The 17264-nt window shown below is 43.5% G+C and overlaps 1 protein-coding gene across 3 annotated transcripts in view; it reads right to left on the bottom strand.

Moving 5' to 3' along the window:
* LOC121307615 (rho-related BTB domain-containing protein 1-like) overlaps positions 1-17264 on the bottom strand; it is a 77197-nt gene that overhangs the window by 39270 nt on the left and 20663 nt on the right. Inside the window, exon 1 of one of the 3 annotated variants that reach the window (XM_041239869.1) lies at positions 11480-11925. The exons of the other annotated variants lie outside the window; for them this stretch is intronic. Within the exon in view, the coding sequence (XP_041095803.1) occupies positions 11480-11508 (29 nt within the window). The 5' untranslated portion in view covers positions 11509-11925. Of the gene's footprint in view, positions 1-11479; positions 11926-17264 lie in introns of those variants that run through there. 3 annotated transcript variants of the gene reach the window in all.

Consider the following 17264-nt stretch of genomic DNA (forward strand, 5'->3'; position numbering starts at 1 on the left):
AAATGCGCTGGACATACAATTAATCAATGCTGGGCTAGAGGGGGAGGTGCTGAGGGGCAGGGTCCACAACAAAAGCAGAGGGCTGTAAATAGCTCGAGATTACCTACTGCACCTACACTCTTTTATGAGGAACTGAGACAATTGTTACAGACCTTCTCAAATCAGATAGGAAACAATGGCCAACATAACCCTTCCCACATCCCACAGGAACCCCCACCTTCATCTGCCCTATGAAGGGGTCAGGCCTCTATTGCAGCAGTGAGTACTATTACTGCTGACAAGGAGGGCCGCCCATGTGTGAAAGTTTTGGCCGGAGGCCGTCAAGACACATTTCTGATAGACACAGGGGCTGCTTGCTCTCTCACTTACCATACAGACCTACCACCCAGTGGGAAGTCTATTCAGCTTGTAGGAGTAGGAGGAGGTGTAACCAAAGCCAGAATATCCACTCCAATTACATTGCAATTGGGTACTATTAAATTTGATTTACCATTATGTATGGTCAGTACACATGAAGTTTGTATTTTGGGTGCTGACGGGATTGCCCGCGCTTGATTGATTATTGATCTTTCTAATCGTTTGATTTGGCAAGGGGCAAGAGATCCCCAGGGCATCAAGATGCCAATCATGATTTCAGATAGGCATTCAGTGTTTACTGTGAAGGGTACAGAAGATTATGATGTTGTGAAGTTACTACATACTAGTGACAGCCGGCTGGCTGAGATTCTGTTGCATCACATTAAAGTGTGGGCACAGCACAAGCATGATTGTGGTAATGTTAAAGGTATGGTAGTAGTTGTGAATAGCATTGATCCCCCTCCACAGAAACAATATCCCTATCCAAAGGAAGCAGAAGCTGCAGTTAGTCAGACAATTGACTCATTGTTAAAACAGAAAGTAATACGTGAGTGTGTCTCTACTGTAAACTCACCTGTATGGCCTGTAAAGAAACCAGATGGTTCATGGCGTCTAACTATTGATTACAGGCAGCTTAACAAAAACACCCCCAGTGCTACAGCATTGGTATCCACCACACCAGACATGATGTCACAATTGAAAGGAACAGCAACAGTGTACTCTACACTGGATGTCTCTAATGGATTTTGGGGAATTAGAGTACACCCAGATAGTCAGTACAAGTTTGCTTTTACCTTTAAGGACAGGCAATTTACTTGGGCTGTGTTACCGCAAGGGTATAATAATAGTCCTACGCTGTTTCATCAATGCATGGCTAACATTTTGCAAAGTTGTTCTCAAACAGATAACATCATCCAGTATGTGGATGACATACTTCTACAAACGGATACCAGGGAGGAGCATTACGGGCTCCTTGATGAGGTTCTCACTTTGTTGGAGGAGGCCGGCATGAAGCTGAACCCGAAAAAGGCAGCATTAATGAAATCATCTTTTTGTTTCTTAGGAGTACAGGTGGAAGCTGGAGGACGTATACCTGACCCAGAAAAGATTAAGTTGATTCAAAATCTGCCCCGCCCACACACAGTTACAGCCTTACGATCACTTTTAGGTATAATAGGCTTCTGTAGGGACTTTATAGAGGGTTACAGTGAGAAAGCTGCACCTCTATATGAACATCTAAAGGGAAACCCAGGTAAGGAAGACACACTTACCTGGAACAGTGCATCACAGAATGCTTTCATGACACTCAAGACGTCACTAACACAGGCACCAGCTCTGCGTAGTCCAGACACCACACTTCCGTTCATCATTGAGGCAGCCGCATCAGACACTAGTTTGTCAGCAGTACTCATGCAGGAAGTGCATGGTAAGTGTATACCTGTGGGGTACTTCTCACGTATGCTTACACCGGTAGAAAGATCGTATGATCAATGTACAAAACAAATTTTGGCAGTACATTGGATTGTGACGCACACTGAATACATTTGTCAGTTTGGGAAAATAATAGTACATACACCACACACCCCAGTCGCTCTGCTCATTAGAGGGCAGGTGAAGGGAGTGTCAGCCCAACGATGGGGCAGATGGGTTACTGAACTTGCATCTAAAAACATCACAGTTAAACACTCTGCATCCTACACACTTGCTAACATGCTCACCTATGAAGGGGAGGCTCATGAATGTACGACACGACAGTTGGAGGCAAAGGCTGGTCCTTTTGCGACAGTCCCGCTTGCTGACTCTTTGTCTGTATATGTCGATGGCTCTCGCTTTTACGACAATGGCCTGTATCACACAGGTGCAGCATGTTGGGCTCCAGCTATTGGAAAGGAGGTACTGATAAAGTGTAAACCCACAGACTCTGCACAAAAAGCAGAAGTGATAGCTGTACTAGCAGCACTAAGGGAGTTCACAGGAAGGCTTACTATCTATTCAGATAGCGGATTTGTTTGCAATTCCCTTACAGAGTACTTGCCGGTGTGGCAGAAACAGGGTTTTTGTACAGCCGACGGTAAACCACTAACACATTACGCACAGCTCTTGCAGATCTGGGATCTGGCCTATGAGCGTACACCAGGCACACTAGCCATTTGTAAAGTCAAATCACATCAACCAGAAGGCAGAACGGTACAGGGAGATGCAAATAATACTGTAGACATGCTAGCCAAGAAGGCAGCCATTGATGGGATCCCATGGGATTCCTCAACTGATCCTGTTCATGTATCACCTGTCACCACGGCCACACCTACCATGTTAGATTTGAAAAAGGCACAGGCACTCGATTCTAAACTGGTTGAGGTCATGGACGCCATTACCGCACAGCAGACACTTCCGCAGCCTTACCACAAATACAAGGACACATTGTTGGTATTCGAAGGAACATTGTATCATACCACACCCCAGCTTGCCTGGGTGACACCTCATTGTTTACGCAAGGATCTAGTCATCTACATGCATCAAGTGAGTGGTCATGCAGCATCACAAAAAGTGTTAGACCTCTTACAGGGATGCTACTGGTGGCCAGACATGAAAGCAGATATAGATCATCACCTTGCGCTGTGCTTAATATGCGCACAAATGAATCCAGCTCCCGCACGCCGCAAGGTCCCAATGGGTACCTCACATTGGAATGATGGGCCCTGGGAATCTATTCAAATTGATCACACAGGACCATTACCTACAGCCAAAGGAGGATATAGATATATCCTAGTGGTAGTTGACATGTTTACACGCTGGGTGGAGGCATTTCCTGCACGTCGATGCTCTTACGACAGCCAGGATTCTATGTGAACAGGTCTTCACTAGATGGGGCTTCCCTAAGAGACTGGAAAGTGATCGTGGAACCGCATTTACGTCCGAGGTAATGGCCTGCCTATGTAAAATGTTAGGTGTAGAACAACACTTCCACATTCCTTACCACCCGGAGGCTAGTGGTATGGTTGAACGGATGAATCGCACATTGAAAGATGGTCTCAAGAAGGCTGTATTAAAAGCAACTACTGATCTAGGTAGATCTACACCTGACTGGGTTGCAGCTTTGCCCGTAGTGCTAATGGTAAATAGAGCAACTTCAGTGCGAACAACAGGATATACCCCATTTGAGCTAATGACAGGAAGGACAATGCGGGTGGCACACCCCACAGGGGTCCCAATCCCTATTACGAGCAAGGTTACTAATGACCAATTAGGTACAATTAGCTCTCCAAAACAAACTTCTGGATGCTGCTAACCGGATGGGGGCAGCACATCAATACACAGTTCAGTCCTCTCAACCCCCATATAGGATCTCCTTTCAAATTGGAGACCAGGTCATGCTAAAAAACTTTTTAAAAGGCGGGGCCTGGGAAGCTAATTGGGAAGGTCCATATCAGGTTATGGATAAGTTGGGTGAAACCAACCTGAAATTGGCAATACAGAAACGTGGCAGACCAATACAATATTTTTGGTTCCACGGTGACCAGTGTAAGCCATATCAGAAAAAGGTCATTGAGCCTACACAAACTGCATAAGAATATACACTAAACCTGGTCTTTTGTGTCCCCACAGGTGAATTATGAAATACCAACTAACAACCTTGATTGGCATATTCACTCTGCTCGCTGAAGCACGATGGGACCCACCAACGACATTGGTGACAGAGACACAGTGTATAAAGAAAGGACAGTATGTGCAGTTACAATTTCAAGATAGCCTGGGGCTCCAGGCATGGAAAAAGGATGGTAAAATGTTTGGTCTTGACAAAGTATGGAAAATATCTGGTAATCATCAAGTGCCAGAGCCCAGATATGTCCAAAAAGGAGGGGACATAATACTACAATGTCCAGGGGACAGATTTGGAGATATTTCATTATGCCAGTATAATAATGAGAAATGGACATTAACAAAGGTCACGACAAACCCAGAGAAATGCACCTACTCGATTACAAACTATGATGATTCAAAGGGAGGTGTCTGGGAATTTAAAGTTATCTTTGTAGCGGGTGATGCACCACGTGATAGGGTTTGCAGATATAAAGTAAAAACCTGGTCTGATAATGATGCCCAAAGGTTTCTGTGGTCTAAGAACCACGAGGGACGGTATGAATCTATTATATGTGAACCTCCACAAGAATGGGAAAACCCAGATAGTTGGGAAGATGGACAATTAATGGCTGGACACCCAAAAAGGTATTTTAAAAAATCAGACATACAGGATGTTGACACAATATATCAGTATCAATATCCAAATCAAATTAGTAATATTTCAGTTCATAGTCATAACTGTTCATACAAATCACTCAAAAATCAATAACATCATGCAAGGAGGACAAACCCAAAGTATGTCCCCCTTTGCACCCCCTACCTCGGGAAGGTATCATTCTCGGACCAGAACGAATAACTGTTTTGGATAATGTGAATATAGTATTATCATATGTGATGTATAATTTCACCAATCTAACTGTTATGTTTGAACAGCATTGCAAGCAACATACCAATATCCAGAATTGTCTTCAAAGGGAAATAGGTAGTACAATAAAAGATTACAAAGAGCGACTAGCCGAACGAATGTATGAAGGTAATGAGAAACGTAGGAAGAGGGGGCTTTTTGATGAAATAGCAGGCTGGTTTGGTGCAGGAAATTCTGTTGCAAACAGCTGGGATATTTATCAAATGTCAAGAGGGCAAACTTGGATAGCAAGTACTGTTGGAGAAGGAATGGAAAGATTGGGGAATGGACAAATGTATGTAAATCAAGGGATTAGACTCCAGGGTACAGCTCTATATGAGCTAATGGATGGAACAGAGGGAGCCTTGCGCAATTTGACCAAAGCGATAGATTGTAGCCTTTTAATGAAGGAAGAAATAATGGACATTAGGCTAGGAGTGGTACCTAGACATGCACAGGAGGAACTCAGGTTGAGGTTGGCAATGTTCCATCCTGATCAGACTGGTTCTATCTCTCAATACTATCATACATGGATCCTAATAACCAGTATAAAGACAGTTTGAAGATTAGACCAATAGGAGTACTACACAATGAGACAGTGATAGTTTGGGAAAAGGCTACATGGAAAGTTCAACGAGGGAGCTGGAGTGGTGTGGTGCATGAAGCATGCTGTTATGAAACAAATAGTCATGTAGTTTGCCGGTGTCCTGCAATCACCGGAATCAACAGAAATATAAGCACTGAATTAGAGGTACATCCACTAGAGGGGTGGAAAAAAGCAGTGCAGGTTGGGAAATATCAATGGTGTGTGTTGAGAAACCATACCAATTTTAAGTATGGAGATTTAACTTGTCAGACTTCTCCAGGATTTTGTTTTACTCCAACACATGCAGTTCAGATTGGAGATATATATATATATATATATATATATATATATATATATATATATATATATATATATATATATATATATATATATATATATATATATATATATACTGAAACTGAAGCAGAGGAGTTCCAAATTACAGCTTGGTGGGATGACACATATCTAGATTCATATTCGGTCATTTTTTCTCAAATGCACAAATTGGTTAAAATAGCCCTACAAAGAGCGGAAGAGAAGCTGCTCAAAGCTAAGGTCGAAGTTGATTTGGCACAATTAAAAGCCACTGTATTGAAACGATATGGATGGTTAGGGCAGGCCTTAGGGAACACTTTTTGGGATTATATTGTTTTAATAATACTGTTATTAGTAATAGTATTGATCCTGTGGAATAGCATTCAGTGTTTTTGGTGGAAAAAACAACAGCGACAGTTAGAAAGGACCATTGACAGATGGGAAACTGTAAACTTACTGGGAGCCACCATGAATAAGAAATAACACCTGTGTACAGTGATATTAACTGTATTTAATGTATTTTTCTATGTTTATTTTTCATTTTTTGTATTATTTATACGTATCTTTGTTTTGTTTTTGCTCATAGCACACTTACATATAGAAACAGAGAAAGCAAGGTAGATACCTACACATAATGGAGAGACTTAGAATGAAGGAACATGCTTCACTATAATATATTATACAAACACATTACTTGATGTGACTACTCAGAACCAGCGAAGAGGACATCTGAGGGCTCGGGATCACGTGAGCAACTTGGTTGTAGCGGGTCACCCCCCTCCATCTTATATTCTAAAAGTAGGGTATGTTGGAAAACATGGATCGAGAATTGATTAGGGGTTTGCTACGCATGTGGACTGGCAGAGCTATACTGGTGTTCTTTTCTGAAAAGAGACTAATATTGCAGATAGCAGACTGTTTGGTTCAAATTGCATGTACTGCTAACCATTGATAGAGACGTTGCGTCTACAAACTCTTGCCCAACAATGACTGCAAGCTAACGAGATAACAATGCTGTGGACTAGAAGGGAACAGGCTCTAAAGACTTCAGAGAGATCAAAAGAGATAATCCCACTGGCATCAAAGGGGGTCGCAAGGAGATAACAAAAGGCAGATGTATGGACCTTTTGTCTCCAGGAGTGTGAAGAATGCACTGAGTTCAGAGGTTGTCACACTAGACTACACACACAGACACACACACATTAACACTCACACAATAAATTAAATTACCTTGACCATTGGTTAAGTGTCAGAGAAAGGGGAGGTGGACCATCTATACAGAAGGGTATTTAATGTCATGCAAACATTGTAATGTTGGGACAAGAATGAAACTCACAGACTTCCAGTCCCTCAGGCTAAACAGTGTACTCCACTCCACTCCACTGTGTCTACTGCTCTGTTTTAAACAGTGTACTCCAATCCACGCCACTGTGTTTACTGCTGTGTTTTAACCAGTGCACTCCACCTAACTGTGTTTACTGCTGTGTTTTAAACAGTGCACTCCACTCCACTGTGTCTACTGTTGTGTTTTAAATAGTGCACTCCACTCCACTGTGTTTACTGCTGTGTTTTAAACAGTGCACTCCACTCCACTGTGTTTACTGCTGTGTTTTAAACAGTGCACTCCACCCCACTGTGTTTACTGCTGTGTTTTAAACAGTGCACTCCACTCCACTGTATTTACTGCTGTGTTTTAAACAGTGCACTCCACCCCACTGTGTTTACTGCTGTGTTTTAAACAGTGCACTCCACCCCACTGTGTTTACTGCTGTGTTTTAAACAGTGCACTCCACCCCACTGTGTTTACTGCTGTGTTTTAAACAGTGCACTCCACTCCACTGTATTTACTGCTGTGTTTTAAACAGTGCACTCCACTCCACTGTGTTTACTGCTGTGTTTTATGACTCCGAGTATCATAGAAGGACCTGGTGGTCTCATTATCACCATTTCACAGAAACTCAACCTCAGATAAAACTAGTTTCTACAGCAATCTCATTAAAGTCTAAAGATGCTACTTCCAAGGTGTGTTTTTTAAGACTGTATATTCATCACTGCTTCAGACTAAGTGCAGGACCAGTATTTATTCCAGCAGCAATCATAGATTAAACTGAAGTCTCTGCTTTCTTTTCTCAAAGCTCCTGATCCCTAAAAGCTTAGTGCTTTATTGGACAGGCCTGGACTTGTCCCCCGACTCCTTCTCCTGTGGAAAAGTCAAGTTATACGTACAGTACCTTCCCTCCGGCCAGTTCACAGTGCAGCAGCCCCTGAGCTGCCCATATCCAGAGGAGGAGGAGGAGGAGGAGGAGGAGGGGGAGCGACAGGGGTGAGAGGCTCCCTGTGTCTGACTGAGATGGGGACAGGTGAGCTCCTCTGCTCGGCTCGCGCTCCTGCATGTGCGGGGAGAGATTTCCTCGCAGCCAGAGCTCTGTGTGTTTTCGGTTTTTTGCACTATTCTATAACAGGCACAGCAGTGCAAGACAGTGTAGCAGAATGAAACCGAAGCCCCAGCAGGCAGATCCAATCACTGTACAATACTGGAGGAGCTGTGTCACACAGCTGGTAACCCCCTCCCATTTGTAGGGAGAGCACAGCAGCAGCAGCACAATAATTCCTAAACTAACAGCCTCCCGACACAAGACACTGCTTCCTGGCTTCCAGCGATTTCCTTTTCCCATGAAATATAATTTCCACGCAATACTAACTTGCAGAAACAATCAGTGTTATACAATGTTAAATCGTACATAATTATAATATCTCTCTGCTAGACTTGAATGAGCTGTTACACACTTTGATAAGACCAAATGAAAAAGCAGACAGTGATAACAAAGTTGCACAGTCTTGGAGTTGAAAATAAAACATATTTTAACATATTTTATAAAAGTTTACCACAGTAAATATAGAGAGTAATTTAGCAGTTGTCCCATGCTTTTTCTCAAGGTTATAATATGCATTTAGCAGTTTGCCATGTTTTTTTCATACACTGTAACTGTCACGGCTTTACAATGCGTTCCTATGTTTTATTGTGCTTTCACTGTGCTTTACTACAATTTGCTTTGCTTTTGCTATAGTGCATGTTTTAAAAAGGTAGCTTTGTTTTATTGTTATTAACGAAACTCGACTGACTAATAAATAACACCTGTACACAGGGCAACCCTTTTATTCTTTATAGTGACCGGTTCATTTCTCATAGGTGATTTATAATGTCAGCTATCAAATTGAGACCGTCGTCCATTTGGAATTGAAAACAGAACTTAAACAACAAAGATGCTTTGCTTCGTCCATTATTTAGAAATCTAATCTAAATTTAAAACTGTATCGTTTACAGCACCCAGATATTGGATCTATGCTTTTAACTTCAATCCTGAGACTGTATAATTATGTTCCCTCAGTGCAGCACCAAGCCCATTGCCTCTCTACACCCAGGAGCATGACAGTGTATGTGGGTGAGCCACCCGCTCCTGCAGGACAATGGCCAGCCCTGAAGGTGTCTGCTTGAGCTCACTCTGCACCTGTCCAGCAGGAGCTGCTGTACTGTGGTGAGGTGACAGTCCCTGGCAATTTTACCTCCTCAGTCATTGGACATGTCAGTACCCTCTGGGATTCCCAGCCAAGACCAGCAACTCTGCAGTTAGGATGACTCACCCTGCACACCACACCGTCTTACCTGTACTAGGTAAGTCACTGGGGGAGCCATATATCTAAGACTATTATTATTAGCATCATCACTATCATTACCATTTCATGAACTAGGTAATAGCACAGCTTATTTCTAAACTGTACTTATATATCTATTGACTAATTGCACTTTAGAAAACACGCTGGGACCACATACCCTTTTCAATAGACCCCAGATGGTGAAGCAAATACAAATGCTTCCTACAAGTAAGGAACAGTGGCAGCCCTCAGGGTAATCCTTCACATCCGCACCAGGTACTGCATTGTATACGGCTTTCAAGCCCAGTTGTGATGTCTCCTGTATCTCCACTTTTCTTCACCTGCTTCTAAACTATTCATTCAAACCCTGGGTGTGGCCACTTTAATAGGAACTATTAGGACCCTTGGTAGACTGTTGTGAAGTGCCAGGGTAAACAGCCTGAGGAATACAATGAAACCAAGTACTTTCTGCCAGTTTTATAACATTACAATTGTCCAATTGCTGTTCAGACATACAAAGAGTACGAGAGAAAGTACGCTCTCAGAAAACAGACAAAAGACCTGATAGTATTGCACTTCATCTGCAGAAGCTGTTGAGGGTTAAATGCGTTGTTATTGAAATTGTGAGTGCTCTGAGGGACATTAGAAGTGTCTAGTCGCCACAGATAGATTCTAATGGAGACAGGACTTACAGTGGCCTTGTAAGTTTTAAGTTGTAGGGAGAAGTTATACCAGCTTCCTGGTGGGCGTGATTGAGGCTTGCACTCCAGGCTGTTGGGCTCTGTAGAATCCTGCTGCTTTCACTGCTCTTGGTAACGGTAGGGGTCGTGTTAACACATAAAGGCAAGACTGGTGGATGAGGGTTTCCCCAGGACATGTGCACAGCAGTCTTTAAAGGTTTTATTAGCATAGTTAAACAAAAAGCTAACAACAGCAACACAAAGATCTCTGAATTATCAAACATGTTATGAGCAGGACTGCACCTTTAGCAAGCTAAGTACTGTACTGTACTATAATACAGAACTAACGCAGAGAAGTGCGTCTTTCTAGGTTTGGAATTGAATGCCAGTGAAACAGTAGCCCACAGGACAGGATGGAGAGACTGTAAACCATGAGTCTGCAGTTTACTGTAGCTGGAACTGTAACTGTGGCACTACACACCTGCAGCTATAACACATTCCCCTAACTGACAGAGTGCTGAAGAGTATCTCTCAGATAGAGTTTGCAACACTATTCCTAGTCATCTACTGGCCACTAAACACATTACAGTGTAATAAAACTCACTGTAATTACTCGTTACACTAAACACATTACATTACACACACTACTATCTATAAGAATCAGCTCTGGGGTCAATTAAAATTGTAAGTGTACAATTTCTAATTCATTCCAATTACAATGTCAATGTCTAATTGGAATTGCAGTGTAATTGTAATTATGCCAAATCACTGATGGACTGTTTAAGAAGCGAGTTGCATAGTATGTTTCTTTATCGCTAAATAAACATGTTAATGTGTGTAGCTGTTTATGTTACTTTTAGTGTAATTGTAATTAACCATTCTGTAATAGCATTGTAATTCTAAATGTAATTAAACCTACAGTAATAGCATTGTAATTCTAAATGTAATTTCAGCAAACAATTACACAGAGGGCTGATCATCACGAACTGCGGTCTACCTTACCTAAAGGTTGAATTAGGTAGGCCAGGGATAATGCTACTACAGGGGCTATGAAACTGACCGACAGAGTTGAAAAGTTAACAGGTAGAAAGTGACAGTAAAACACTAGGTTCACTCAAAAACTAATTCTGGAACTCGATTCTTAGCTGGGCAAACGAGCATCCATGGGCAGAACGTTCTCAAACATTTCTTATGTATAAAACATTTTGATTGGACTGCGGTTGTCACGACACACTAGGGTTTTCAGCAGAAGCATAAAACAACATGCTCCATCCTACCCTCCACCCCCTATCCACGCACACTGACAGAGACACGCATACAGTAACACGCATACTTTTACTTTCTAATCACTCTGTATACGCACACCGAGTGATTAAGCACACACTTCTCCAGTGTTCCTACCTTGTGATTGCCAGAGAGCTCAGCCACATCCCCCAGTGCTCCTTTCATCCAGCTCACATATATCCCCTTCTTGGGCACAACTCTCCCTTGCGTTGTATTTGTGGTGCTTGAACCCCTTACTAAACATCTCACTGCATCCTGTCTTACAGCCAATGCAAACTTTTCAGCGCTCCCGATGCAGCTGAAAAGGCTACCATCTTTTGACTGAGCAGCAGTATCTTCATTCAGGACAGAAAGCTCTGCCGCTTTAAGAATGAAGGGTTGGCGTGTTCTCTCGATATTTCTGCACTCTTAATTCTTTCCTGTAGTCCAGCCGGTGTTTGCCAGCATTGCAATCTGTTTCTCTGCTGCCTGTGTTATATTGTTACCAGCTGATCGACAAACAAGGAAACAGAAACAAAACAACCCCCTTCCAGCCAAGAAAAGGGGTGTGATCTCAACCCCCGCCTCCATAGAGGGAGCCAATCAGTTGCCATGACCCTCCCTTAACTCCGCCCTAGAAAAGATAGAACCGCGCCCCTGACCCTCAGCACAATCTTTATTGTGTCATAGCAAGTCTGGCTTGTTTATTCATCCATGTATTTTCTCTCTCTCTCTCTCTCTGCGCTCTCTCTCTCTCTCTCTCTCTCTCTCTCTCTCTCTCTCTCTCTCTCTCTCTCTCTCTCTCTCTCTCTCTCTCTCTCTCTCTCTCTCTCTCTATATATATGTGTGTGTGTGTGTGTGTGTGTGCGTGTATGTATATATATATATATATATATATAATATATATATATATATATATATATATATATATATACATACATGGATGAAAGCTACATTTGCATCCTGAGCCATTCGAAAAAAAGGCATAATACAGCAGTAGTGACGTCAGAAAGTGATAATTCCTCTGGAGGAAAATATACTTTAACTTAGACCCATTCGACTCCTCGAGACCATCACTTTCAATTCAGACACAAAATGACTTCTTTTCAATCACTCGACAACACCCACAGTACAGAAATGTTCATTAATGATCAACAAAATGAGAATATGTTTAAAAAAATGATGTAATAATATCTTTATTTTTATATAGCGCCTTTCATAGTGGACCACCTTCACAAAGTGCTTTACAGAGGCAGGCTGTGAACTGTGCATTATATCCAGAGTCACTTACAACAGGACATTGATTTAACATCTCATCCCCAGGATGGAGGGCAAGGAGGTGAAGTGACTTGCTCAGGGTCACACTGTGAGTCAGTCAGTGGCGGAGGTGGGATTTGAATCAGTGACCTTCTGGATACAAGCCCTAGACTTTAACAACAGTTTATAAATTATAATTTATGACATCACAACAATCCTACATGGAATTATTTTTCTGTAACTCACTGAAGTCCATCAAAAAATGTGCATTATAAATATCATAAGGGAGAAACTGAAATTGAAGAAGGAAAAAAGGATATTGCTGCTCTAGAAAGAGAGAAAAGGAGAGCGACCAGAATTATTCTGGCTTTAAAAGGCATGTCATATGCAAACAGGCTAAAGTAATTGAATCTATTCAGTCTTGAACAAAGAAGACTACGTGGCGACCTAATTCAAGCAATCAAAATTCTAAAAGGTATTGACAGTGTCGACCCAAGGGACTTTTTCAGCCTGAAAAAAGAAACAAAGACCAGGGGTCACAAATGAAAATCAGACAAAGGGGCATTCAGAACAGAAAATAGGAGGCACTTTTTTACACAGAGAATTGTGAGGGTCTGGAATCAACTCCCCAGTAATGTTATTGAAGCTGACACCCTGGGATCCTTCAAGAAGCTGCTTGATGAGATTCTGGGATCAATAAGCTACTAACAACCAAACGAGCAAGATGGGCCAAATGGCCTCCTCTCGTTAAGAGAAATAGTTAGTAAGAGTTATTAAGAGAAATAACTATTTTATCCATGGATATGTATATTACAGGACATCCGATTTTAATGACAGTTAACTTGTTTTGTCAACATGGAAATATACTAGGGAATGCACTTATTGTGAAGTCTATATCATTTATGTTAAATTTAAGATTTATTTCTTTTGTAAAATGGAACACTTGCACAATCATAAGAAATGTCTGTTATACGTGGGATTTGAACCTACAACTTTCAGTTTGCGCAATGCCTACAAAGGAAGCACAAAATGTTCCTGTCTGGTCAACTGAGGATGTCACCACCTCTGCTCACTTTTTTTTAAAGTAACAAAAACGCTTCCTCACTGCCAAACATGAACTATTTTAGCTGTGTAAGGTCTGCTGTATAGGATACTGACATTAGGTTTATGGTTTCCGTGTTGGGAGAGGATTATTCATTGTTTTATTAACAACAATATGATAAGCAGTCAGAGTGTAGTGTCCTGACAGGACCATGGTGATACCTTTAAGACAGTTTGCAAGTGTGTTGTGTTATAACTGTCACTGCTCCACGATTAGTTGAAACAAGCAGCATTTTGAAAAAAGAAGTCAGCCACCTGAGAATTCTCCAGACTTTGTTATATTTGTTTATATTTTTGGAGCCATCATTCACTTCATCAACCTCATTCTGTTGTTCATGTTCATCTTGAGCTCTTAAAATGTTTGGTTTCCTACGAGTGCTGTGGTCCCTACTGGCACGAGGACGTAAGGTTTCCTCTGTCTATACTGGTTGATGAAAGTAATGCTATTTGTGATCCCCGCTGGACAAAAAGGAAATCATTTCTGAGAATTAACTGTGCTGAAGTTAGCCTATATATTTGGTAAAAGTAAAACATAAATAAGTAAATACATTAATATAAATATTGAAATAAATTAATATAAACAATAAATATAAATGTATTTATTTATCTTGATATTTATTTTTTTATTTCACTATCATATAAACATGACATTTACACTGTATTAAATGAAAGTACTTATTTAACAGTTCAATTGTATATTAGTGAAGATGTTTGTACGTAAAGGTCATCATGCTTTCATATATTTTTACTTTCATATTTGTAATGAACCAGGCAATTGCTTTGTTGCATGACTTGTTGTCTGTTCAGTTTGTCTCATCTGTCTACATGTTACATGTATTGTAAGGGGAACGGGACGGGGGTTGCAGAGCGCTTGAGAATCCAACACCGTCTCCCTGAGTTAGGGTTGCCACCTGTCCGGGTTTGACTTGACAGTCCGGTAATTAGCATCTGTGTCCATGTGGCAGGAATTAACAAGCCCGGACGCCCTGATGTCTGGTTTGTAAGTGAAACGCATAAGAAACACCAACCTTCCTATAATATTTTCTTTAACATACATTAGCTGCTTAAACGATTTCCATCTTATTAGAAAAATATATTGTTTAGTACTGATCTGTACATTCAACTTTGTCCCCAGCATTTGAATAATGCTGAAGACAATGAACAGACCCACGTGATGTAAACAATCCAACTGAGAGGCTGCAGTCACCCAAGCCCAGCAGGGTACATACTGTTGGTATTTTGCAACCACAGAGTGTTCTTATACCTTCAGCCACAGGAATTAGAAAGATATCATTTATGATGTGCCAGGTACTTGGAATTTGTGACCTCTACTGTGCACCACTGGTGAGCAAGCACATTTTGATGTGATTTGACCAAGATTATTTTTTCCTTTTAAGAAAATGTATGTTATTAAGAAAAAATATATATTCAATAGTTTGTTACAAAATACAACACTAATAGGAAATATAAACTGTATTTCTATGCTGTTCATATATAAACGCTTAACATCCTTTGTTAAATAGACTCACAATTATGCATCACCAGCCTGCGTAATTGTGTTAAACTGTATTACATTATACTGCAGTTCTGATAGACCAAGGCTGACTGAGAAATACGTCCGGGTTTGGTCTGAGTACTACTTCCTAAACATGATCTTGTTAGAATATACCAAATGAACAGATCAAGCTTATTATGATAGTTTGCAAAATTAGATGAAACTTTCAATACAACTGGGATAATACATAATCATTATTTACAAAATCTTGTTCATCTTGTTACTTGTTAAAAATTGTAACATTAGTGCTATACTTCTTGCAAATGTTGTGAAATAGAAGTACAAACTGTGAAAGAGAGCTCCGCTCCACCAACTGCCATCAAAGATAGAGTGCCCTGCTCAGCCTGTGAGAGAGTGCCCTGCTCAGCCTGGGAGAGAGTGCCCTGTTCAGCCTGGGAGTGAGTGCCCTGCTCAGCCTGGGAGTGAGTGCCCTGCTCAGCCTGGGAGAGAGTGCCCTGCTCAGCCTGGGAGTGAGTGCCCTGCTCAGACTGGGAGAGAGTGTCCTGCTCAGCCTGGGAGAGAGTGTCCTGCTCAGCCTGGGAGAGAGTGCCCTGCTCAGCCTGGGAGTGAGTGCCCTGCTCAGAGTGGGAGAGAGTGCCCTGCTCAGCCTGGGAGAGAGTGTCCTGCTCAGACTGGGAGTGAGTGCCCTGCTCAGACTGGGAGAGAGTGCCCTGCTCAGACTGGGAGAGAGTGTCCCATGCTGCCCAAGAGAAAGTGTCCCATACTGCCAGTGAGAGCACACCGCGCCACCACTAGTGAGAGACTGCACAGCGACACCAGCTAAAGAGTACCTCCCACCACCAGGAAGAGGCTCTCCTGCGCTACCAGAGGGAGAGAGCACATAGTGCTGCCAGAGCCCCAGAGAGGGAGCACCGCACTACCAGAGCCCCAGAGAGGGAGCCCCGCACTACCAGAGCCCCAGAGAGGGAGCCCCGCATCACCAGAGCCCCAGAGAACCCAGCACTACCAGAGCCCCAGAGAGAGAGAGCCCCACCACAGCACTACCAGAGCCCCAGAGAGAGAGCCCCGCACCACCAGAGCCCCAGAGAGAGAGCCCCGCACCACCAGAGCCCCAGAGAGAGCCCCGCACCACCAGAGCCCCAGAGAGAGAGCCCCGCACCACCAGAGCCCCAGAGAACCCAGCACTACCAGAGCCCCAGAGAGAGCCCCGCACCACCAGAGCCCCAGAGAGAGAGCCCCGCACCACCAGAGCCCCAGAGAGAGAGCCCCGCACCACCAGAGCCCCAGAGAGAGCCCCGCACCACCAGAGCCCCAGAGAGAGAGCCCCGCACTACCAGAGCCCCAGAGAGAGAGCCCCGCACTACCAGAGCCCCAGAGAGAGAGCCCCGCACTACCAGAGCCCCAGAGAGAGAGCCCCGCACTACCAGAGCCCCAGAGAGAGAGCCCCGCACCACCAGAGCCCCAGAGAGAGAGCCCCGCACCACCAGAGCCCCAGAGAGAGAGCCCCGCACCACCAGAGCCCCAGAGAGAGAGCCCCGCACCACCAGAGCCCCAGAGAGAGAGCCCCGCACTACCAGAGCCCCAGAGAGAGAGCCCCGCACTACCAGAGCCCCAGAGAGAGAGCCCCGCACTACCAGAGCCCCAGAGAGAGAGCCCAGCACTACCAGAGCCCCAGAGAGAGAGCCCCGCACTACCAGAGCCCCAGAGAGAGAGCCCAGCACTACCAGAGCCCCAGAGAGAGCCCCGCACTACCAGAGCCCCAGAGAGAGAGCCCCGCACTACCAGAGCCCCAGAGAGAGAGCCCCGCACTACCAGAGCCCCAGAGAGAGAGCCCCGCACCAGAGCCCCAGAGCCCCAGCAGAGCCCCAGAGAGAGAGCCCAGCACCACCAGAGCCCCAGAGAGAGAGAGCCCAGCACTACCAGAGCCCCAGAGAGAGAGCCCCGCACTACCAGAGCCCCAGAGAGAGAGCCCCGCACTACCAGAGCCCCAGAGAGAGCCCCACACTACCAGAGCCCCAGAGAGAGAGCCCCGCACTACCAGAGCCCCAG

This window comes from Polyodon spathula, chromosome 1, assembly GCF_017654505.1.
Source record: "Polyodon spathula isolate WHYD16114869_AA chromosome 1, ASM1765450v1, whole genome shotgun sequence".
NCBI lineage: Eukaryota > Metazoa > Chordata > Actinopteri > Acipenseriformes > Polyodontidae > Polyodon > Polyodon spathula.